This window comes from Ornithorhynchus anatinus, chromosome X3, assembly GCF_004115215.2.
Source record: "Ornithorhynchus anatinus isolate Pmale09 chromosome X3, mOrnAna1.pri.v4, whole genome shotgun sequence".
NCBI classification, from domain to species: domain Eukaryota; kingdom Metazoa; phylum Chordata; class Mammalia; order Monotremata; family Ornithorhynchidae; genus Ornithorhynchus; species Ornithorhynchus anatinus.
Window position 1 is genome coordinate 12,058,816 of NC_041751.1, and position 24,264 is coordinate 12,083,079.

At 45.7% G+C, this 24,264-nt stretch overlaps 1 protein-coding gene across 4 annotated transcripts in view; it reads left to right on the top strand.

The window, feature by feature from the left end:
• Positions 1–22,146, top strand: part of FBXL7 (F-box and leucine rich repeat protein 7) — a 471,040-nt gene extending 448,894 nt beyond the window's left edge. For all 4 annotated transcript variants that reach the window (XM_029053850.2, XM_029053852.2, XM_029053851.2 and 1 more), the window contains 2 exons: positions 12,328–12,939; positions 18,684–22,146. In XM_029053850.2, coding sequence (XP_028909683.1) covers positions 12,328–12,939; positions 18,684–19,420 — 1,349 coding nt within the window. In that variant the 3' untranslated portion in view covers positions 19,421–22,146. The remainder of the gene's footprint in view (positions 1–12,327; positions 12,940–18,683) is intronic.
• The last annotated feature ends 2,118 nt before the right edge of the window (positions 22,147–24,264 follow it).

Consider the following 24,264-nt stretch of genomic DNA (forward strand, 5'->3'; position numbering starts at 1 on the left):
GCCCCCTCCTACCTTGCCTAACTGATTTCCAATTACAACCCATTTTGCATACTTCATTCCTCTAATGCCAAGCCACTCACCGTACCTCAAGCTTGTCTATCTCCCTGCCGCCCTCTCGCCCCCATCCTGCTTCTGGCATGGAACACCCGCCCTCTTCATATCCGGAGACTCACTCTACACCTTGGAAGCTTTATTGAAGACACATTTCCTCCAAGAGCCCTTCTCCAACTCCTCATTTCCTCTTCTCCCACTCCCTTCTGCATCGCCCTAGCCCTTGAATTTGCACCTTTTGTCCACATCTTCTTCATCTCTAGGCTGGGCAGAGAACATGTCTACCAACTCCGTTATATTGTACTCTCCTAACCATCAGTGCTCAATAAATATGATTTATTGATCGATTTAGGGCCTCTGACCCCCAGGTCAGTTCTCTTTCAATTAGGCCACTCTGCTTCATACAGACAGCTGAGGCAAAACCTTTTTGCCCCTTCTGTTCTGCTTTTACTCTGGAAGTAGAAGCTTTCTCTTTTGTGTTTTGACATCTGTGCTTGAATCCTAAAGTATTGCAAATGAAAATAATCAGAGTTTATACTTCACATTATCTCTATAATGCAAAGAGATCATTTAAGATATCTCAAATGTAAATGTTTCAAGAGACACTTAGTTGTTTGAAAGCAAAGGAGTTAAAGCCACTATAGGGGAAACATGACTCTGTTATTAATGGGCTGACTATAGGTCCTGGAGTGGCCAGGACAGTCCTAGATATATGTAGGCTGGGATGGCTAAATTTTTAGCTAAATAACCAAGTGGCTCAAAATGAGGACTTTGCTGACTAAATTGGTCATTCCCCTCAGTTCCATCACTCAGCCTGCTCCTGCTCATGTTAAATGCTTGGATTTCCACATCTAGCCTTGCTTTAGGCTCCCACCATTTGGGGATTTACAGAAAGCTGAGGCTTTTTAATCCACCCTCCTTCCCTTACCTCATGGTCACTGAGGTGAAGGAAGGCACATAAGTTTAGGATGGGGTCTGATGTCTCCATCACCTTGCCCCCTCCTACCTCCCCTCCCTTCTCTCTTTCTATTGCCCACCCTGTAGGCTCCGCTCCTCTGCCTCCCACCTCCTCACCGTCCCCCGTTCTTGCCTATCCCGCCGTCGACCCCTGGCCCACGTCCTCCCGCTGTCCTGGAATGCCCTCCCTCCTCACCTCCACCAAACTCTCTTTCCCTCTTCAAAGCCCTACTGTGAGCTCACCTCCTCCAAGAGGCCTTCCCAGACTGAGCTTCCCCTTTTCCATCTGCTCCCTCTGCTGCCTCTCTGCCCCCCCTTCACCTCCCCTCAGCTAAGCCTCCTTTCCCCCCCTTTCCCTCTGCTCCTCCCCCTCTCCCTTCCCCTCCCCTCAGCACTGTGCTCATCTGCTCATTTGTATATATTTTTATTACCCTATTTATTTTGTTAATGAGATGTACATCCCCTTGATTCTATTTATTGCTATTGTTTTTGTCTGTCTGCCTCCCCCGATTAGACTGTAAGCCCGTCAATGGGCAGGGATTGTCCCTCTCTGTTGCCGAATTGTACATTCCAAGTGCTTAGTACAGTGCTCTGCACATAGTAAATGCTAAATAATTACTATTGAATGAATGAATGTAGATCTTCAACACAAAGAACATGCCATACTCTAACTGGAGAAGCCTAGTTATTTGAAAATTTAGATTTATTTATGTCTCCCAATTTTAAACAACATTTGTTAATTTTGTTAACCCATGGAAGAAAAAGCATATTTGTGCTATATTTGGAGTCTTCTGTTCCCCTGATTGTCTATTTTGACATTGAAATTACAGCATAAACACCCCCTACATACACACACACACACACACACACACACACTTATTTTCAGAAATTTAACCCTTTGAAAGTGCAATGTTTTCTATTCCTTCTCCTGACCATATTGTAGCAGAGTAACATTCTGAAATCATAAGTGATTTTGGAGCAAAACCAACAATGCTCTGGTAAGATAAATTGCTACGTGGATTATTGTAGCTATTCAACAAAAATAGTTGTGGGCTTTTTGTTTGGGTTTTCACACAACTTAAATCACGGGAAAAGAAAACAATATTTCCCAAGTGAAAAAGGATAAAATTGGTCAAAGAGTACAATTATTTCCAGGTTTTAAGTAGGTATTCTGGAAAGTAAAGTAATTTTTCAAGAATTGTAAAAATTATAGTGTAGAGTCCTTCATACATCTGTTTTAAGATATTGCAAACAGACATCTTGCCAAGTACAGTGTCTTGTCCATTAGAGGGTAGGGGTCATGCCTTATAACTATCCCATTGTTTATACAAAAATAAATAGCGTATCACCAGACCTTGCCTCTCCCTAGATGAAATGTATTTTAGTGCCTTTCTCTCGGTAGATTGTAAGCTCCTTGTTAGTAAGGATCAACCAATCATATTTATTGAGCACTTCCTGAGGGCGGAGCACTCTGCTAATGGCTTGGGATGAGTATCATAGCACAGAATTAGCAGATATGTTCCCTGCCTACTACAAACTTACAGTCTAGAAGGGGATGATGTCTACCAATTCCACTGTGCTCTCCCAAGTCTTAATAGAGTGCTCTGAAGGGAGTGGAGTCAGTGCTCAAATAAGATTGATTGAGGTGTAATGTGGATAAATCTAAGGAGCATTCTGCCACTGGGGAGGGTAGAGGCTAATAATAATAATAATGTTGGTATTTGTTAAGCGCTTACTAAGTGCAGATCACTGTTCTAAACGCTGGGGTAGATAATGGGTAATCAGGTTGTCCCACGTGAGGCTCACAATCTTGATGCCCACTTTACAGATGAGGTAACTGAGGCCCAGAGAAGTACAGTGACTTGCCCACAGTCACACAGCTGACAAGTGGCAGGTCCGGGATTCGAACCCATGACCGCTAAGACCCAGAGTTCTGCTGACTACCACTAAACCAAGAATTTTACTCATCACTTGGCGAGTTAGATGAGGCCATTCATCCTACCCCCAGAACACCACTTAAGGAGGCAGAGGACTCCACTTCGTTGATCTTCCTGTGCACATCTTCCACTATCAAATTGAGGTTAGAGAGCTGCCAGAAAGAAAGCCTGGGCTTTATTTCTTGCATCTGTAGATGTAGCTTTGGTATACAAAGCCATGGAAAACCCTAGAGTACTTGGATCTGATGGGATTCTGGCATTAATTGCCAAGCAAGGAAGGGATGTGATGTTTAGATGTCTACAGGTTGATTCATGGATCTTCCTCAGTTGTTCCCTCCCAAGTGCATAGCACACTCCTCAGCACATGCTTTTAAGCAAGTCAAACCAAACTGTACTGCAAGGCTAATTAACTGTTCATTGGAGATTGCTAGCTAGATCATAATCAGGGTCCATTTAGAAAGGATAGGGTAGAATAGTATTATCTAAATTGCAGTGTGACTTCAGACCAACCCACAGCACAGCAGATGCGGCCAATGAAACAAAACAGGTACAGACGAAGAGCAGGGAAATGACTGCAAATCTTCACACTGCAGTTACATATCATGTAAAAGGAATCTGATGACTGCTTTAAGAATCAATCGATGGTATTTATGGAGCACTTTCTGTGTGCAGAGCACTGTACTAAGCACTTAGGAGAGTACAATACAATGGAGCTGGTAGACACATTCCCTGCCCTCAAGGAGCTTATCCATCCTAGAGGTTCCCAACAGCCTAAGTTTACTTCAGGTGGCCAGTTGTGTCAAATCTGACAGTTCCTCTGATCTTCACCATAACCATTGGAGTAAAATAAGACAACATATAGCAGGCTCACTCCTGTTCAGCATGCTTTATCCTGCCGTGTTTGAGAACAGAACGAGGGTACTGGAAGCATCCCTGATCTGGTGGGAAACTCTTACAGTGCTGCAAGCAGGTTATACAAATAGTCTTTGAGGGAGTGAGTAGGAGCTGACCTTCCACTTGGCCATTCTAGAGAACTCCCTGACCACCACAATGGCTGCATTCCCCCACCCTCTGGAGACTGGGCAAAATCCACTCCAATCTATGTCTCTTCAGCAATATAGGTAACAATATGGCCTTAGGGATGGAAAGTCAGGAGCTAGAAGGAAGATGCTGTGGTCAAATGACCAAATCGCCATGCTTCTCTGACTTTCTGGAAAAATGAAAGCAATTAGGCCAACCAACTCTACTGTACTGTACTCTCCCAAACACTTAGTTCAGTATTCAGCATATAGAAAGTACTCAGTAAAAACCACTGACTGACTGAAGCTGCCCTACATAGAGCCCTTTCCAATGAGGGCAGTAGTTCCCTGTCTCACATGCCACAGACGTGTGTGCGTGTGTGTGTGTTTTGGGGGCAAGATCAGGCTAAATATATTAGCCTGATATGACCTTTTTCTAAAACGTTATTAGAAGATTGATTTAGTCAGGATATCTCATTTCTGCATGTAACAAAAATGGGATTGAAAATTTTGAATCGCCTTTGTACTTAGATTAGAGTATTGTTTCGTACCGCAGAAGAAGTGAAACAAAGGAACTGTCCTATAACTGTGCTGATCTTAAATCAATATCATATATTGAGCTCTATTTAAATAGATGCAAAGTTGAATTTCCGCCACTAACCTGGAAAGAATTGGGCACAAAACATGATGACAGTTGAAAGTAGCAAAAAATTAGGAATGCCCCTCAAGTGAAATTACATGAAAATCTGTTCATCACTCCTCTTGTCAAGATTCCTGACTGCTGGCTCACTTCCCAAACTCTGCGATGCTATCAATAGGCTTGCAAGAGCAGTCTTAGTCAAAAATGATTTATCTTTCTTGAACTCCCATCAAAACCAGGCAAACCCAGACTATTCAAGTGGAGGGGTGAATCATCCCAGAAGAAGCAGAAATGCCGGCTGCTTTTTAAGGAGCCCCAGCTTGAACTATCCTCTTGGAGGTTATGAAATCTCATTTTTTAAGCGTTCACTTTCATTTTTCTATGAATTCATCTCTCCATCAATCTCAACCACCTGGCCCTCACTGGAAGATTCTTGTAATATTTCCAGCTGGCCCAGAAGTGGAAATGCCAGAAACCCCAAGAGTGTTGTTCTGCAACCTCCAAGCCCCATTTTGCAGGCTCAGGAAAGCCAGACGGAACGGGCAATCCCACGTGACTTCTGCATGTTAGTACGGAATATTTAGGCACTATGTTTTTCTAGTTCTTTATCTCTGGTGATAAATTGTCCGAGTTATTAATCTCATTGAACCACAAGGACCGAACCATCCTCACTTTCCAAATCGGCACTGAAAAGTTCTGAAAAGGGCATTGTCCAATTGAAAGCTGGAAATAGCCAGTTATTTCCTTTCCAAAGGGCTGAAGAAGGGTCTTGCTCTATAACTACTGCAATGGATTTCAGGCCAGAACTGGTCCCACCTCACTGCCTCCAGAGACCCCATTACTGGTGGAATAATCTTATCTGGATCATCTCTGACCCAAGAAAGCTGGGATTATGGGCCAATTCTGACCTCACTCTCCAATCAATAAAAGGTATCGATTGAGGGCCTGTGTACAGAGCACTGTACTAAGCATTTATCCCCGGGGGGGGGGGTCAATAAATAATAATAGTAATAATAATGATATTTGTTAAGTGCTTACTATGTGCCAAGCACTGTTCTAAGTGCTGGGGTGGATACAGGATTGTCCCACATGGAGCTTTCAGTCTTCTTCCCCATTTTACAGATGAGGTAACAGGCACAGAGAAGTTAGGTGACTTGCCCAAAGTCACACAGCTGATAAGTGGCAGAGCCGGGATTAGAACCCATGGCCTCTGACTCCCAAGCCGGGGCTCTTTCCACTAAGCCGCATTACTGTCTGTTTTATAAGCTCAGAATGCCTATAAGATCCTGGAAAGAGTTGGACCATGAACCCCACCAAACAGAATAGATTACCTCAGTCACTTCAGTTCCCCCCATGCTTTTGAGTCCAGAGGCCTCCCAGGGTCAGCATATAAGGTCTGTTACCCTATATCTGTCTGTTACCCTATATCCCTAAGGAGAGGTTTGGGTCGGTCCAACTGTGACCTGCCTGAACTAGAACATCCCCAACACAATAGAGGAGGAAAATGGTTACCTGACAGTTTATTATCTGACCATTATCTTCTTCCTGTGAGACTACCTGGAAGCATGATGGTCACTTTAATATACTGCCTGTCAATGATAGATGTACCATTTACACTCAAGAACCCTCACTACCAAGCCAAGTCAGGACCACTGGCCTCAACCTAGGGATGTCTTGGAACCTTACGATGGATGTAAAGTGAAATTGGTAAAGGAGAGACTGCACCGCTTATGAACCCCACCACTGATTGTGCGTGGAATCAAATAGATTGCATTTCCACCTTTTCCACAGTCTTTTTATAGCAGAACCTTTTTTTATTGAGATTTTAATGTTCCTCCAGAAAAGAAACTTCACTTTTTATGGAAATGGCCCTCAGATGAGAGGGAAAGCTATAATGGAAAGCATCTTGCACAAAAGCTTTACTAATCAGAAGAGAAAAATGCAGAGTTGCTCTGTAAATCTTGACTTTCTAAGGTCACCATAATGTAAATATGTGTTCCAAGACTGTAAACAGCAGTGGATTGAAAACAAGAGCTTGTATAAAATAGCCAGCTATCTAGCTGGGAAAAAATGTCTAAATGAGTGTGTGTGCCTTAAATTGCCATCTTGGAATTGACTATATTGATTCCATACTGTAATTACTCTGCATGCTTGAAATTTTCTTTCTAATTGTATGATAGTGTTTAGTAAGTTGGGGTGAATGGACGTTTGAGGAAGCTGCTTTGAAATTACACCAAAAACACTCCTCCCCGTACAAATTACAGGGGAATGCTGTGGACCAGAGATTTGTGCTCTGGCAAGCAAGGTTTTTCTCATTTTCTGGCAAAAAGTTCCTGGACTCACCTGCTTCCTCTCCCCACTTAGGTGGGAAATGAATAGTGATCCTGAAGTACCTCTGTGGATTCTGCCCCTGAGCTGTGGCTAGAAGAATTCTAACCTAAAGATGAAGTTGCCAACAAAGTTATTACTGTGCTACCGAATCCACACCGGGGAGCGGTACAATGATCTCATTCTGAGGGTAGATCTCCTAACTTCAATTGCTATGGCAGGGGTTGGGGGAGAGGATACAGTAAGGATGCCTCGCCTTTTTCCAAAGAAGTCAGAAAGAGGCAAGCTTGAAATTTCCCCTGCAGACTGTAAGCTCCTTATGGGAAGGGATGACGTCTACCAAGCCTGTTGTATTTTCCAAGCATTTAGAACAGTGCTCCGCACACAGTAGGTGCTAAAAAAAAATACCACTGATTGATTGATGGATGGCAATAGCCCTACTGCATGCTGGATGCCTAAGAGCAATCACTAAAAAAGTGATTTAAAGACTCAGAGGAAACACAACTCAAGCAGTGCATCAGAGCAGTAAACGAAGCAGCCTGGCAGGCTGCCATCGGGAAAGGGCTTCCTAAACCTTTGAGTAGAGTAGGATAAGCAGCATATACCAAGAGACAGAACCTTCCTTATGTGCCAGTGCTGGGGCAGGAAGATTCAGTCACACACTAATGTTTTCTGGCTGGGGACAAGCCTGGCCAGCAGACAGCGTCTTCTTGTAAAACACACACTACACACACGTGTAAATATTTTGGGAAGCCTGGAAGAATCTAGGAAGAGAGACACCTTCCCATTTCTCTCTTCCCATTTTTACCTAACAGTTTAGAAATACAACTCCTGATTCAAGCACAAGAACAAGGCTTGATTCAAGAACAAAAGTTCTGTTAGGCCATTAGCGAGTTTTCTCTCTTCCAAGACTGACCGAACACAGGCAGGGAAGCAGAAGAGAGGTTTCAATCTGAGCCACCACAAAAATGTCCCACCTCTGAGCTGAGTATTGTTCCTGTAGAGGCAAGTGGGCAACTTGTTGAGGCAGCTCCAAATCGATCAATCAGTGGCATTTATTAAGTGTTTATTATGAGCTGAGCACTGGTATTAGGCATGAGGAGAGTGCAGTACAACAGAGTTGGTATATGTGTTCCCTGCCCACAAGGAGCTTACAGTCGAGACAGGGAGACAGACTTTAAAATAGATTCGGGATATGTTCATAAATGCTGTAGGGCTGGGGTTTCTCAAAACTTTAAAATATAAATATAGGAATGAAACATATAGGAATGAATTTAAATAAAGAAATTAGTATAGGACTATAGGAATGAATTTTTTTGCAATCTAACAGGGGTAAAACTCAGATGCCAGTTAAAAATTAATGCTGTAGAGAACCATTAAAGGAGACAAGACAGAAGGGCAAAGAAGCTAATTAAAGAAAGTTTTTTAAGGACGTTTTCTGTAGAATGGTTAGAGAACTCCACGATAAGGAATTTATATCAGATCATAAACCATGCTTGTAATTGTGTAAATATTTTTAGTAGCATATCTGAGGACAAGCTCAGAAAGATGGAGATTTTGTGAACCAGATGGAAAATTATGCAATTAAAGGGACTTAATTACATTCCTAGGGATTTACGAGGAGAATGTTATGAAGCAGGGTGTGAAATTTTCCACAGATAGAGAGTGTGATATGGGAGGTAAGAAACCAGGCTTCAGTCTCAGTGGATTTCACTGAATGACTGAATCCGTCTCTTGAGAAAAATAGATTTCCTCGACAGTACCTACAGCCACATTGAGCCTGTCTGGGTTCCAAAAGCCTGACTGAACGTCAAGCCTGCTCGAGCCATCTACCAAACTCCTGTGACAGTAATAATAATAATGGTATTTAAGCGCTTACTATGTGCCAAACACTGTTCTAAGTGCTGGGTAGATACAAGGTAAGCAGGTTGTCCCACTTGGATTTCACAGTCTTAATCCCCATTTTACAGATGAGGTAACTGAGGCCCAGAGATGTGAAGTGGCTTGCCCAAGGTCACACAGCAGACAAGAGGTGGAGCTGGGATTAGAACCCACGTCCTCTGACCCCCAAACCCATTCTCTTTCCACTAAGACTGCACATCCAATGCACAATCAACCGGGGCCCCTGATTGGTCAGAGGAACCACAGCTGAAAGCTCAGATAAGATGAGTAATAGCTATCCTGGAAAATGCAATTAAAAAAAAAATCTTCACCTTGAACTGTTTTCAAGGAAAAACGTTAGAAATGGGGAACGTGGGAATATGAGGAGAAGTGCAATTCTGGAACCCTCCAGCCTCCTCAGCCTACAAATCCTTTATCAGTTCCTTGATGATTTAATGGTAATACAGTCAGGATTCCCAGAGTTATTATTTTCCTTTCCCATAACTGAATTGAACCTGAATTCATATTATCATTATCAAATATTCTCATTCATGGTAGGATTTATAGAATTTCTATTTTGGAAGTGACTTAGGTTCAGTAACGGTGTCCTGCACCATTCTGTTGTATTGATAAGGAAATTTTTGGACATGATCCTGCGTATTTTGGCTCTAACACTTCGCCTCTCAAACAGCTCATAAGTAGCAAACCACGCATTTTTCCTCAAAAGGTGGAGCCATCCAGTGTTAGGACAGGATCTGAGGCAGTCCACATCACGTCCTTTCTCCCTCAAGTGTTATAACAAACTCTGCTTCTCAACAACATTCCCTCACACATGTGGAACTCTCTCTAAACTGAGTTGACCTTCTTGACAGCAACCAAAACAATATTGTTTCCTTAAGAATCTGGTGAGCAGGCTAGTATTTTATTACACTGTTCAGAAATGATTTTCCATCATATGTACAGTATCTCCTAGTAACTCTTCGCTCCCCCAGAATTTTACCCACAACCCTTCCACAATATTCATGTGACAAGGAGAGAGAATTTACTTTACTGTTTCATAAATTTTACTCTCTTCTTGTCCATAGTGAATTGGGGAAAGAAGTGGACAAGAAACCAAGGTTCTTTCTTGTCTTCACCCTCTACCCTCCATTATTTAGATCGTGAGCTATTCTGTCTACTTTTTTATTTTGTGTAGTAACTAGTTACTGCTAAACTCAATTCCTGAAAAATGCAAGAACGTAACATTGATATTTGGCAAAAATGACTTCCTGAGTTGTACAAAAATGTTGGCTTACCTCTACTGTCTCCTACTCAGAGTTATAGGAAAAGTCTATTTCTTTTTTTTAACTCCTAAATTCCTCTACTCTTCATCGCAAGTCTTTCTGTTTGACGCTTGAGCGGCCATCTTGGCGGATGGGTGGTTTTTTTTTTCCTCGCCTGGTGTAGGTTTATGAATTTGGTTTGCATTCCTTTTTACCCCATAAGTGAAATGGGGTTGATGAAAACAGAAAATAAGGTTGAAAACATAGGACATCTTTCTGAAAATAAGAAGCAGACGTTCAACTGGGGAGTAAAGATCTGAGTGTTCAACACATTGGCTGAACTCTTCATTTTAATGGTGGGACTGGGAGGCTCCCAGTGTGGAGCAAGGGTAAGCATCCCCTCTAGACTATAAGCACTCTGAGGGCAGGGTATGTTTCTGTTTATTGCTATACTGTACTTGCCCAAGTGCTTAGTACAGTGCTCTGTACACAGTAAGCACTCAATAAATACTACTACTAATAATAATCACATTTGTTAAGCATTTACTATGTGCCAGGCACTGTCCTAAGTGCTGGGATAGATACAAGTTAGTCAGATTGGACACAGTCCCTGTCCCACAAAGGATTCACAGTCTTAATTCCCATTTTACAGCCGAGGAAACTGAGGCCCAGATAAGTCAAGGTCCACAGCAGACAAGTGGCGGAGCCCAGATTAGTACTCAAGACCTTCGGAATCCCAGGCCTGTGCTCTCTCCACTAGGCCATGCTGCTTGACTGTCTTACTGATTGACTGCCTCCATCGCCTTTTTGGTCACCTTCATCAAATCGTATTGCATTAGTCATGCTAATCAGTGGTATTTACTGAGCGCTTACAGAGCACTGTACTAAGTGCTTATCTCTCGGGGAAGCAATCGCAAGAGTAGCAAGGCGAAGAGTGTACTGTGGGTGGTGATACCATCATTCACCCTGCTAAATCGAGGCAAACGGCAAATCGAGTCCCTGTCCCACATGGGGCTCACAATCTTAATCCCCATTTTACAGATTAGGGAATTGAGGCCCAGAGAAGTTAAGTGACTTGCCCAAGATCACACAGCAGACAAGTGGTGGAACCGGGATTAGAACCCACATACTCCCAGGCCTATGCTCCTAGGCCATGCTGCTTCTCCTTAAGGACAAACCCTGCTGCTCAGGGCCCATAGCTCTCATTTACCTTGACAAGGGATGCATTTTATAGATGCTTTTATCCTTTAGAGAAGCAGCACTGCTTAGTGGAAAGAAAACTTGCCTGAGAGTCAGCGGACCTGGGCTCTACTTGCGACTCCGCCTGATACCTGTGGCGTGACCTCGAGCAAATCACAACTCTGTGGCTCATCAGTAAGTGCTTAGAACACTGCTTGGCACATAGTAAGCGCTTAACAAATACCACTATTATTATTATTATAGTCAATTGATGGTATTGATTGAGCATTTACTGTGTGCAGAGCACCGTACATGGCAAAATGGGAATTCAATATCCGTTTTCCCTTCTACCTGTGGGAGAGATTATCTTGCATTTACCACAGTGCTCCGAACTGTACTTGACACATAGGTGCCTAAGAAATTCCACAGTCATTACTATCATTACTATTTGCTGCTACTGGAATTTTTCCAGTGAATGACTAGACTGTATGCTCATTGTGCACAGCGAACGTGTCTACCAACTCTGTTCTACTATACTCTCCCAAGCACTTAGTACTGTACTCTGCACATAGAAAACACTCAATAAACATCACTGATTTATTGATAATGGTATTCATCCCATATGCTAGTAGGCTAATATCAGTGTTTCCTTACATGGAAACACAGTGTCTTAAGACGTTCCACAGGGGAAGTGGCATAACCTCATGGAAAGAGCATGGACTTGGGTTCTAAATACGGCTCTGCCTCATGCCTGTTCTCCCTGCCCCTTAGACCGAGAGCCCTGTGTGGGGCCGGTACTGTGTTCTACCTACTACCCCGGGGCTTGGCATTTACTAAGTGCTTAACGAATGCCAAAAAAGAAAAAAAAGACATACAGACTCTAGGGCAATAAGTCGAATAAGTACTGGACTCTGAGATCACCTGTTTTCTCTGCGTTTCCACCTCTGACTCCAGGGAGTCTTTTCCATCCCTAGCATCTGGGACTACTACAGAGCCTCTCAACCCTCAGTCTCCCACTGCTGAATCGTCACTGCCGCTCGGTAACCTCCCTGCTGTTCTGTTTGCTTTTTCAGACTCCGACCTGAGCATGCGCACGCTCAGCACGCCTAGCCCAGCACTAATATGTCCTCAGAATTTGCACGGGTTCCAGAATGGAAGAGGGTCGTCGACCTCCTCGTCCTCGGTCACCGGGGAGACCGTGGCCATGGTCCATTCGCCCCCTCCCACGCGCCTGACCCACCCTCTCATCCGACTAGCGTCCAGACACCAGAAGGAGCAGGCCAACGTCGACCGGCTCCCGGACCACGCCGTGGTCCACATCTTCTCCTTCCTGCCCACCAACCAGCTGTGCCGGTGTGCCCGGGTATGCCGCCGCTGGTACAACCTGGCCTGGGACCCCCGGCTCTGGAGGACTATCCGCCTGACAGGCGAGACCATCAACGTGGACCGGGCACTCCGCGTGCTCACCCGGAGGCTGTGTCAGGACACGCCCAATGTATGTCTCATGTTGGAGACGGTGACGGTTAGTGGCTGCAGGCGGCTCACGGATCGAGGACTCTATACCATTGCCCAGTGCTGCCCCGAACTGAGGAGGCTAGAGGTGTCGGGCTGTTACAACATCTCCAACGAGGCGGTGTTTGATGTGGTGTCCCTGTGCCCTAACCTGGAGCACCTGGATGTATCAGGTGAGTCCAACCGAGACTGAGGGACGAGAGGCCCGTCATCTGCCTAGTCACAGTTAGCTCCGTAGAAATTCCCATTTGATGGAGCAGCTCTGCAACTGGGAGCCTTCCCAATCAATCAAGAGTATTTATTGAGTGCTTACTCTGTCAAGAGCACTGGACTGAGCGCTTGGGAGAGTACGGATACAACAGAGTTGGTAGACCCCTCTCGCATTGGATAGTCCAAACGGAGAAATCAATTGAGTCCCTTCTGGGTGCAGAGCACTTGGGACAGGGTTTCAAAGCTTGTAGATATCACAGCCTAATGGAATTTGTATTCTAACAAGGGGAAACCAACGTGAAATTATTTCCGACAGGCCTTCTTATCCAGCCCTCATTTCCCTTACTCCCCTTTCCCTCTGTATTGTCCGAGCACTTGGATCTGTACCCCTTAAACAACTGATATTCACCCAAGCCCCAGCCCCAAAGCACTTTTTATACATTTCTGCAATTTATTTTAATAAATATCTCCTCTTTGGAAGTGCAAGCTCCACGTGTGCGGGCAATGTGACTACTAACTCTACTGTATTGTACTCTCCCGATTTAAGGTAAAATAGAGAGAATGGAAGGAGAGATACTTGAGTAAATATGGGCTGAAAAAGTAAACTGACAAGAATACCATGGGCTGTGAGTGTGGAAATCCTGGGATATCAAAAGCTAGAACTCCCCTTTCATCAAGCCACTGTCATCACATCACCATCCATAATATTCCAGAGCCTGTCAATCAATCATATTTATTGAGCACTTACTATGTGCAGGGCACTGTACTAAGCACTTGGGAGAGTACAACACAACAATATAACCAAGACATTCCTTGCCACCGACATTCTGAAGTCGGTTAGTCAGTCAATTGTATTTCTTGAGCACGTACTGTGTGCGGAGCACATGAGAGAGTACATCACAACAAAACAACAGACCCATTCCCTAAGGTGACCACTTCGAGTTTAAAATTTGTTATAAATTTGACCTTTGGGGGGGGGGGGATTCTTTCCAAAATTAGCTAGTCCCCTCATTAATTCTCGAAGTTATTTCTGAATCTGTCAAGGAGGCTTGGTCAGGATCAATGCGGGCAGGGGATAGCCATGGTAAAGTGCTTAGTACTGTGCTCTGCACACGGTACTGCTCAGTAAATAACATTGATTAACTGAATGGCAGCCAATCCAGCCTGTAACTCTGCATTAACTCAGTGCCCGGTCCCCAGCAGGATACTGTCCTGACCCCTCCGCCACCAAGAACGTGTTTCTAAAGCACATAGCTGTAGCTCTGCACCTCCCCCCTCCCCATGCCCTTCACAGAAGACTCTGCACACAGCCCAGCCCAGCCCAACTCCTGATCATTTTGCCATTTCAGGGTTTCAGGTACATTCATCATGTTAAACATGTTTCTCCTCAAAACTCACCCACTTGGTTAATTCCACCTATCTGCATGGGCTAAATACTCATTTGTATAGTCCAAGGTGGGAGACCCTGAACTCCTTAGCTGGTCCATAAGTCAGACACATTGGTTTCAAACGACGAGACAGCTCACCAGAGTCAGTAATGCGTTTGAAAGCCCCTCACACTGGAGATGAAACCCCAGCCAACACTCAGGCGCCAGAGGCTGATCCTGCAGGACTAGCACAGCTGGTTTTTTTATCTCATCCATTCCAGTCAGGGATGAACACTTGAGAGGCTGATACCTTGAGGATGTGGAGGGGCTTTAAGGCGTGTGATGTGTAGTCAAGAGAGAGCTTGCACTCAAACCCAAGTGACAGGCAAATAAACAGAGCCTGGGGTTGACGAACCCTGAGCTAAAAGAAGCCAGCCAGCTCCCTCTGTCTGCCCCCTCCTTGGAAATAATTCACCCACACATGGGGTTTTTTTTTTCCACCTAGAACAATGACAAGTAATTCCTTTTACTGTGATTCTTGCCCAGTCTAAACAGTATTTATTCCTGCTGGCTTCATGTCAGGGCCAGAGCAACTGTTTCTTTGTCCAAGGACTGAATGTTCAGTTAATCGGGATTGGGGAGAAGCCATTGGCTTGACAGAGGAGGAAAATAGATGTTACAGAGAGTCCCTTTCGAGGATTCTGGAAGGACACGTCACTGTTCCATTTTGCAAGCATCTCACCATTTTATTTTTTTTTTTGTTCCTCCAAACATATGGAGGTTCTTCTACTCCCACTTGGGCTGGATGGAGATAGTGGGAGCATGGAACCAGGGCCTCCCCCTACTATCACGACCCCCAGATTTCCAGGTCCTCTGGTTCAAAAGGCAGTGTTCTCACCTCCTGAAGTGGCCCTTTTCAAAGGCAGGTTTGGCAGGACTGGGGAATTGATTCAGTTCATAACTACTCTGATTTCAAGTATGGCATATTTTTAATGGAATCGTTTTAGAGCTTACTATGTATGCTGGGGCAGATGTAAGTTCATCAGGTTGGACACAGTCCCTGTCTGGCATGGGACTGATAATTCAAGAAGGAGAAGATCCGGTATTTAGTCCTCATTTTACAGTTGAGGAAACTGAAGCACAAGTTAAGTGACTTGCCCAAGGTCACACAGCAGGAAATTGGCAGAGTCAAGATTAGAACCCATATCCTTAGACTCCCAGGGCTGTGCTCTTCTCACTAAGCCATGTTGCTTCTAATTCTAATCATTGCCAAGTCTAGCAATAATATTTTATGCTTCCTGGGGTGAGTGCAATAGCATTTTCTTGAACTCACACCCATACAAAAAAGCAAATAAACTCCAGTGTACAAATCTTAGAGGCCAAGACTCCTACATCGCTGGGAAGAAGGTTTTCTCGCTGAGCTCTGCCTCTGACCCAGATCCAGGCCGCAGAGCTCTAGTGATCCATTTCTGAAGGAGCACCAGCCCAAGATTCAAAGCAAAAGGAGAAGATACTATTGCACAAACACCAGAGTTGGCAGCCGACAGCAAAGAAACCCATAATTCTTGAATTTGGGGTTAACTTCCTCCCCTCTGCTCTTTGACCCTGAGGTGCATAGGAGGTCTTCAACTGGCTAGTCTTGGGAGATTAATTTGGTTTTAACTTTCTCCTGGGGGCTGCCCAGAACCTACCACAGAATAACAAAGTCATTGCCCTGCACGTGTTAAGTTTGCATGCGGGTGGAGGTAGTGAGCCTGGCCTAGCACATAAAAGAGCACCTGATAGGCCCAGGTGGGCAAGGCAGTGGCCCAGTCAGGTGGGTATAAATAAGGCAAGAAAGCAGGGTTGAGGAATAGGGTAAAGATGTGTAGGTGAAAACTAGGGAAGTTTTAAGCCAATTTCTGAGAGACCATCTGTGTTCTGCTTCCTGGGGACTTTGGTTTTCAGTGACTTGCCTTATGTTGGGCAATCAAATGCCTCTAGATAGGAGCACAGAATCATAATGCTGCCCTGAGGATCACAAGCTCCTTGGGGGAAGGGATCCCATCTGTCAACTCGGAGACCCTTGTGGGACAGGGACTGTGTCCAACCCTAATTAACTTTTATCTACCCCAGAGCTTAGAACAGTGTTTGACACATAGTAAGCGCTGAACAAATACCATAATAATAATAAAACTGTTCTAAGCACTGGGGTAGATAGAGGGTAATCAGATTGTCCCACGTGGGGCTCACAGTCTTAATCACCATTTTACAGGTGAGGTAACTGAGGCACCGAGAAGTTAAGTGACTTGGCCAAAGTCACACAGCTGACAGGTGGCAGGGCCAGGATTAGAACCCATGACCTCTGACTCCTAAGCCTGTGTTCTTTCTACTGAGCCATGCTGCTTCTCATGGCTGTGCTGTACTGTAAAAAACTGTACTCTATTGTACTTTCCCAAGTACTTGTTTACAATGCTGTGCACACAATAAGTGCTCAAAAATACAATTGATGGATCGATGAGGCCTTTTCTGGTTCTGGGAGTCTTTGAAGTAGTTAGATAATGGTGAAATTGAGATTTTTTTTTTTCTCCAGCCACAGAGAACAGCTGGGTGAGTTGTTTCCTTCACTATTCTGCTATCTGGGGCAAAGGAGTCACCTGTGGTACTGAGGTAAAGGACAGCAACCAGAAAAGGGACAAGGCAATATCATCTAATATCACTCAGTGGGCACTAATTACAGAACTATTCAAGATTTTTACTCTCCTATAAGTACATGCACCACCCCTAGTAGATGCTAAATAAACATTATTTACAGGTAAACAGATAAACACTATTTATCGTGAGTAGTACCATTACTAGCAAATGGAGGAGAGCAAGGCACCCTTACAGTGAGTACATATTCAAGAAAACTGCATTTAGGCTTTCTTGTCCTGAATTTCCCATCTGGAAAACACGTGCAAGAAAGTCCCACATAGGGACCCATGGTAGCTGGGTTCAGGTAAAGACTCCGATTCCTCAATTCTGCATATCAGAAAAGCATATTATTAGGTGCCTATTCGGTGTAGTTTTAGATTGAATCTCCGACTCTGTATGCCCTGTCCCAAACTCCCATGCCGATATGACCGAAAAACTAAAGCTAATTCCAGCCCAGTCCCAACTCTCAATCTATCAATGATACTTACTGAGTGTTTACTGTGTTCAGAGCACTAAAGTAAGTCCTTGGGAAAGTAAAATGCAACAGAGTTCTGGGCGGGGAACGTGCCTCCCCAGGAGTTTACAGCCAAGATGGGGAAAGACATTAAAATAAATCATGGGTTTGTACGTAAGTGCTAGGGGATGAGGGTGGGGTGAATATCAAGTGCTTAAAGGGTACAGATCCAAGTGCATAGGCGATGCGGAAGGGAGAGGGAGAAGGGGAGTTAATAAGAGAATGGGGCCTCACTTCTGTGTATGTGAAATAATGGCAATTTTGCTGACATTAGATAGTAGTCGTCTGGGAGGAAGCTGTGAGTTTACCTAGCTTCTTAATTCATCTCTCCCCACATCAAGAAGGAATTCCTGACCTTGGACTTTAAGACACTCAATCAGCTCTCTCCCTCCTACTCATCCACTCTTCTCCCACATCCCAACCTCCCTCTTCTTTCCCCTCAAGCTAATCTACTCACTGTGCCTTGTTCTCACATCTCCTGCCTCCGCAGCCTTTACGCTCTTCCCCTGGCCTAGAAGACCTGACCCTTCAAATCCTTTATTCAAATAATTTTAGACTCATCTTCACAGCGCTTCTGAATGGTGCCTCCTCCAGGAGGACTTCCCTGGTTAATTTCTCTTCCCCTCAATCACAGCTTCAGCTTTCTGGCACCAACTCTGCATTTGGGTACTCACAACCCACCACTACCTGCCTACTTACATACTCGAGTATTTGAGCATTTACTCACCTACCTACTCTGTTCTTCTCCCCTTCCTCCTGTCTGAACGTTAACTGTGCTTACCTCCCTTGCTAGATTAGAGAATCCTTGAGGGCACGGATCAAGCCTTCTACCTCTGTCGTGCGTTCCCCGGCACTCGGTACAGTGGTCCGCACGCAGCTCCATCAGTAGCGATACCGTCGATCGATGGTATTTATTGAGCATTCGCTGTGTGCAGAGCACTGTACCAAGTGCTTGGGAGACTACGACAGAATAAGTAAGCATAATCCCTGCCCTCGAGGAGCCTACCGTCAAGCAGGGGAGGCAGACGCTGAAAAGAATTGCAGGTAGGGGGAGCGACGGCGAAAAGAGCTATGCACGTGAATTCCGGGAGCAGAGGGGAATTTAAGCCCCGCTGACAGACGGAGTCAACTCTTCCTCTTTGCTCGCCCCCAGGGTGCTCCAAAGTGACCTGCATCAGCCTGACCCGCGAAGCCTCCATCAAGCTGTCCCCCTTGCACGGCAAACAGATCTCCATCCGCTACCTGGATATGACGGACTGCTTCGTCCTGGAGGACGAGGGGCTGCACACCATCGCCGCCCACTGCACCCAGCTCACCCACCTGTACTTGCGCCGCTGCGTCCGCCTCACCGACGAGGGCCTCCGCTACCTGATGATCTACTGCGCCTCCATCAAGGAGCTGAGCGTCAGCGACTGCCGCTTCGTCAGCGACTTCGGCCTGCGGGAGATCGCCAAGCTCGAGTCGCACCTGCGGTACCTCAGCATCGCCCACTGCGGCCGCGTCACGGACGTGGGCGTCCGCTACGTCGCCAAGTACTGCGGCAAGCTGCGTTACCTCAACGCCCGGGGCTGCGAGGGCATCACAGACCACGGGCTGGAGTACCTGGCCAAAAATTGCACGAGACTCAAGTCCCTGGACATCGGCAAGTGCCCCCTGGTCTCAGACACCGGCCTGGAGTGTCTGGCCCTGAACTGCTTCAACCTCAAGCGTCTGAGCCTCAAGTCCTGCGAGAGCATCACGGGCCAAGGCCTGCAGATCGTGGCTGCCAACTGCTTCGACCTGCAGATGCTCAACGTGCAGGACTGCGACGTGTCGGTGGAGGCCCTGCGCTTTGTCAAACGCCACTGCAGGCGCTGCATCATCGAGCACACCAACCCCGCCTTCTTCTGAGGGGACGGCCTTGGACCCTGGCCCTCTGGCACGGGGATGAAAAGCCCATGTCTTAAGACAACCTATATAAGCACACCAACCTCCTGCGGGCAGCAGGCACGGTTTCCCGGATGGCCCTTAGGAAACCGCCATCTTTCCGTTCTTTGATCTGGTCCGTGGGAGGTTGAAGGGGGTGGGGAGGGGGGAAGAAAAGAAATCTAACCAATATTTCGATTTTAATAATCACCCGATGGCTCGGTTGGGAAGATTCAGACAGCATCCCTTCACTTAGAAGGAGTGCTTCCTCTGGCCCGTTGAAATGCTAGGAATTCCCTTAGGACCCTGCCCAGCCCCACCCGCCTCTGGACCAACGCTATTCCAGTTGGCTCCTTCGTCACGGATCGATCCGCCCTGAGCAGACGGTGCTAGACGCAGGGGCTGGAGCTGCTCAAAGGAAGCACCACCCCTCAGCCCCAGGGACAGACAAGCTCTTTGCAAACAGAAGTCTGCAGCGCTTTCTATGTTTCCAGAGTCTGTGCTGTGCCAACTTGTTTTTAATGAATTATACCTAGACTGCCTTGTGAACAAGGATTTTTCCCTTTTTACAGGTCAGGAAACTGAGGCAGAGAAGACTTCCTGTGGCCGCGTCCTGTCACCCGAAACAAACCACGTCCATCTCCATAGTCCCCGGTCTTTGTCTCGAGGGTCAAGGCCCGCTTCCCATCCCCTTTACCGCATTCATTCAGTAGCATCTCTCTTAGCTACTTTGTCCCTCCCTGAGCTGGCCTCCCCGATAAGTACCTGGAGCAGCATTCACTCTGCTGATGCTCCCCCATTTCTGTTGGGAAGGATGAGCTCCTGGAGGAAGCTGAATTGAGCTTTCCCAGCCAATCCTCAATACAAAATGGAAAAGTACTCCAAGATTGTCTACGAGCCTGTGCTGGGAGGAAGAAAAAAAATCCTCGCAGTCTGATGTGAGTGAGCAAGTGATGCCCAAACGAACAGTTCGGTCCCCTCGACTTTGCTTTCTCAGTCCAAGTCTAGTGCCGGGGGCACATCTGCCTACCAGCTGTGTATGGACCATTTGGACTGCCCTATTCACTGGGGATTTACTCTCCAGCATCCGTCCCTTTCCCCACCAAGACCCAATCACCTCACATTCCCAACATCTACCACTATGCATGCTGCCACGCCCTTTACCTGCTCCCGCATGTGCATTCTGCTCCACCCACAAATCTGGAAATGATTTGGCTTTCCCTGTTCCTGACCGACTGTTCTCCGGGGCCGGCATACATGCCTGAGTGCTGGAGAAACCATTCCAGTTGCCCTTTGTGGAGAGGCGGGCCACATGCCGGGCCCATTCGCTTCAATATCAATTAGCCCAGGAAAATTGCACCCTCCTACTTCCTGCAACTATCACCCGATACGTGTAAGCCCAGAACCACCGCCTCCCTGAATCTGCTCTTCCTCTGGGCCCCTTGCTGGCACCCCACCCCACTACCCCCCATCACATTTCCTCTCCCCGCTGCCTAGCCACGCACCCTGTCTCTGGATCTCACATCTGAGCAAGTGAGTCCAGACAGGTCTTGGCAATAATTGACAACTGGATCATTTTGTAGGCTCCAGTGCTATAACGGCTTCTTGTATAGTGGCGGAGGTATCTGGCCTGTGAGATTTGCCTATGAAACAGTAGCTTTGAGGCTCCAAATTTCACGATTAGCATCACTAATCCAAACCCTTATGGTAAGAGGAAAAAAAGAGTACATTCAGAAGGGGGATGCAGTTCAGAGATGTTCACAGTTTGTGGCGGGGAGACCTGATGCCACAGCTCACCCAACACAAACTGGGCCCCGTTTGAGAAAAAACTCCGGGTGGGTCTTGGACTGCAGTTTCTCCATTTTGAAGCCCCTTGGGCCCTGGGATTCCCTCTGGAGACTCCAGCTATGACCAGAAAAAGAAAGCCCGATGATCCCATGTGAGACTGTCGCAACTTCCTGTCTTTAGAGAGCCCCAAATAGCTACCACCTCTCCCTTTCTCCTTACCCCCTCTTCCAGGCCCAGTGGCAAATAATTGATAAAGCTTCATGTCCAGATTGAATCTCAAACAAAATCGACCATGTGTACTCATGATGACTCAGTGGGAGGAGAAAACGGGCAAGGGGCCCCAGAGACCCCCAATGCTCCCAAGGCAGTAGGAAGGGGTCGGGAGAGGTCTCTGCTGCCCTTTTTGGTGCCCACTGGTTATAAGGGCCCCCTCATTCTGCTCCCCTCCCATCTATTTCCCCACCTTGAGGGCCAGACCAAGCCTACTGAGCCCAAGTATTCCTGCAGCCCTATTCAGACAGCCATTAGTTGGCAGGCACTTGAAATGGCTCCTGATCATGCCATCCACTTTTGCCTGGTCCTGCTCCCATGAGCCAGCAACCTGCCCTCGCTCATTTCTCACTCTTTCCTGGGAGTAGCTTCATCTGACACTTTTCCCAGGGAGCCCCAGGAGTTTGAATCTGTAAAGGAAGCAAATGGGATTCAGCAAAGTTGTACTCACCGAGCAAAAGGCCTCATTAGCGATTTTAACTGTTATAAAGTTTTGCTACCTTCCCGGCTATGCTAAATTGAGTGCTCGGGTTTCTTTTTTCTCTTTTGTTTGTGTTTTTAAGTTCTAATGTTCAGATCACTGCATTCTGTATGACTCTCTTAAAAGCCTTAATTTACTACCACCAAGAAATAAAGCAATATGTTGGTAATTATGCTCCGACTCATGTAATGACATTTAGGAGGTCAGAATATCCCCAGATGGGAACTGGCAGGTGGGAACCGAAGAGGCAGTTTCCCAGCTCTAGTCCTCCATCAATTATGTTTCCAAGCCGGTAGCAGGGATGGCCCCCAACGCCTGTGCACATGGTTTTGTCATTTCCTTTAACCTACTGACTTTGGCTTAAAACTACCAGGTAAATGGAAAAGCATTCACAGTACAGGTTACTGTGCTCGGGGACTGGACACAGTTTGCTCCAAATTTCATTCAAAGGCCCTCAAAGATGTTATCCTTAGCATCTGTTGCTATAAATACCGAGACCAAACGTACTTATAGGAGATTATAATCGGTCTATAAAAAAAGGGTCAAATTGACTACGCGTGACAAAGATCTGAGAAATCAGTTTGCAGGGAGGTGGCATGAAAATGACTGGTGAACCTGATCACCAAACACTAAAGAGCAGCTATGGCTTCCATCGTTAATGTCAGGTCGTACCCCCAGCTCCCAGGTAAAGACAAAAAAGGCGGATTAGAGAATAAAAGTAGCGTCGATATGTATAATGCAATCCACCCATTAACAAATCTACTTTAATCCTTTTCTCCAATTTTTTTTAAATTTGGTAAGGAGCATGTATATTGGAAGAAAAATTCTTATTGCTTTCCGAAGATCGTATCATGTAAATTCCTAACAATTAGAAAGTGGACTAATAGTTCCCCAAACAATTCCCGGACTAGTCTGAATAGCAGTTTCTAAATTAAAAAGAGAAAAAAGAGAGAGAGAACTGCTGTGAATTAGTGTGATCCAGAATTGGAAAGAACCAATTCCAGAAACCAGAATTTCCCAACCCTTTCTGCTCTGTCTTGTACCATCACAGACTTCAAACCCAAGTAAGCCATATAAGCAATAAAGCAGTGAAACAGACACATCGGAAAACTAGAATCCAGAAGGGGTGCCATAAAAAGAGACTTCAAGTGCTGTCTGGAGGCAACCTGAGCTCTCTGTGACTATGGGATTATGGGAAATGATGCCCAAGATCAATCTTTATGCCCCTGGTATGCTCCAAAGCCATCAAACTTGAATTTTATTAAATGACTATGGCATGTAGAGAATCGGGCTAGGATCTTGGAACTAATAAGAGGAAAAGACGTGATCTGTATCCTCAAGGAGTTTATAACCTATCGGAAGAAAAAAAGCCAGGGCTCACGTTGCTCATTTGCAAAATGCTGAGGAGCATGCTTGTCAGTGAGTAGAAAAGTCAAACACGGTAACTCAATATTCCCCGGCCGATCTTGGAAAGAGCCCCGTCCCACTGAAGGTCTGTGGGAAAGGGGCTGGAGCCTACCTGTAGACAACTCTTGTCCCTGTAACTCCTCCAAGACACCCAGAGATTCCCTGAATGTTTCCTTCTTGGGTGTTTTAGGTTGATCACAACTACCAATTCCATTGTACATTCCCAAGCATTTAGTCCAGTGCTAAGCACACGATAATTGCTCAATAAATACCATTGATTGGTTGATGATCAAACATATCACTTGGGGGAAGGAACAAGGGAGACAGAAACTAGTCCAGCTGAAGAAAAATATTCCCAATTACATCTTGGAATCTTTTGGAGATGGACAGGAAGTGGGGACTAAATTACCTTTCTACAATTTTCATAGCTCTGAGATACTATAATTAGAAAACTAATCCTGCTGATCAACTACTTTTTTCCACCTTCCCACCCACATTCAGATGTTTATTTGCTTGCTCCCCTTCTATTTATTACATACCCTCAAGATAGGATTTTGCTCAGCGCATTCCTGACTTCACTGGAAAGCCTCAGGTCATTTTTTCCTTTTTACTCCAAATAATCGTAGAGCCATATCTTTGTTGTATAATCTATTTTATCTTTAGTGATGGAGTTTACACAGTAAAGATTTTCCGTAACCTAGTCTCACCGTGATGCTCCAATCTGCTCGACTTTTCCTAGCTCTGGCCATGTAAAGCTTCAAAGCAACGAAGCTGGCCCAGCAGAGAGCTGGAGAGCATGTTGGTGTCACATTAAAAAAAAAAACCACCTCTCATTGACATAATGGAAAATAGAAATTCAGACCCAGAACTCCCAGTCTGGCAT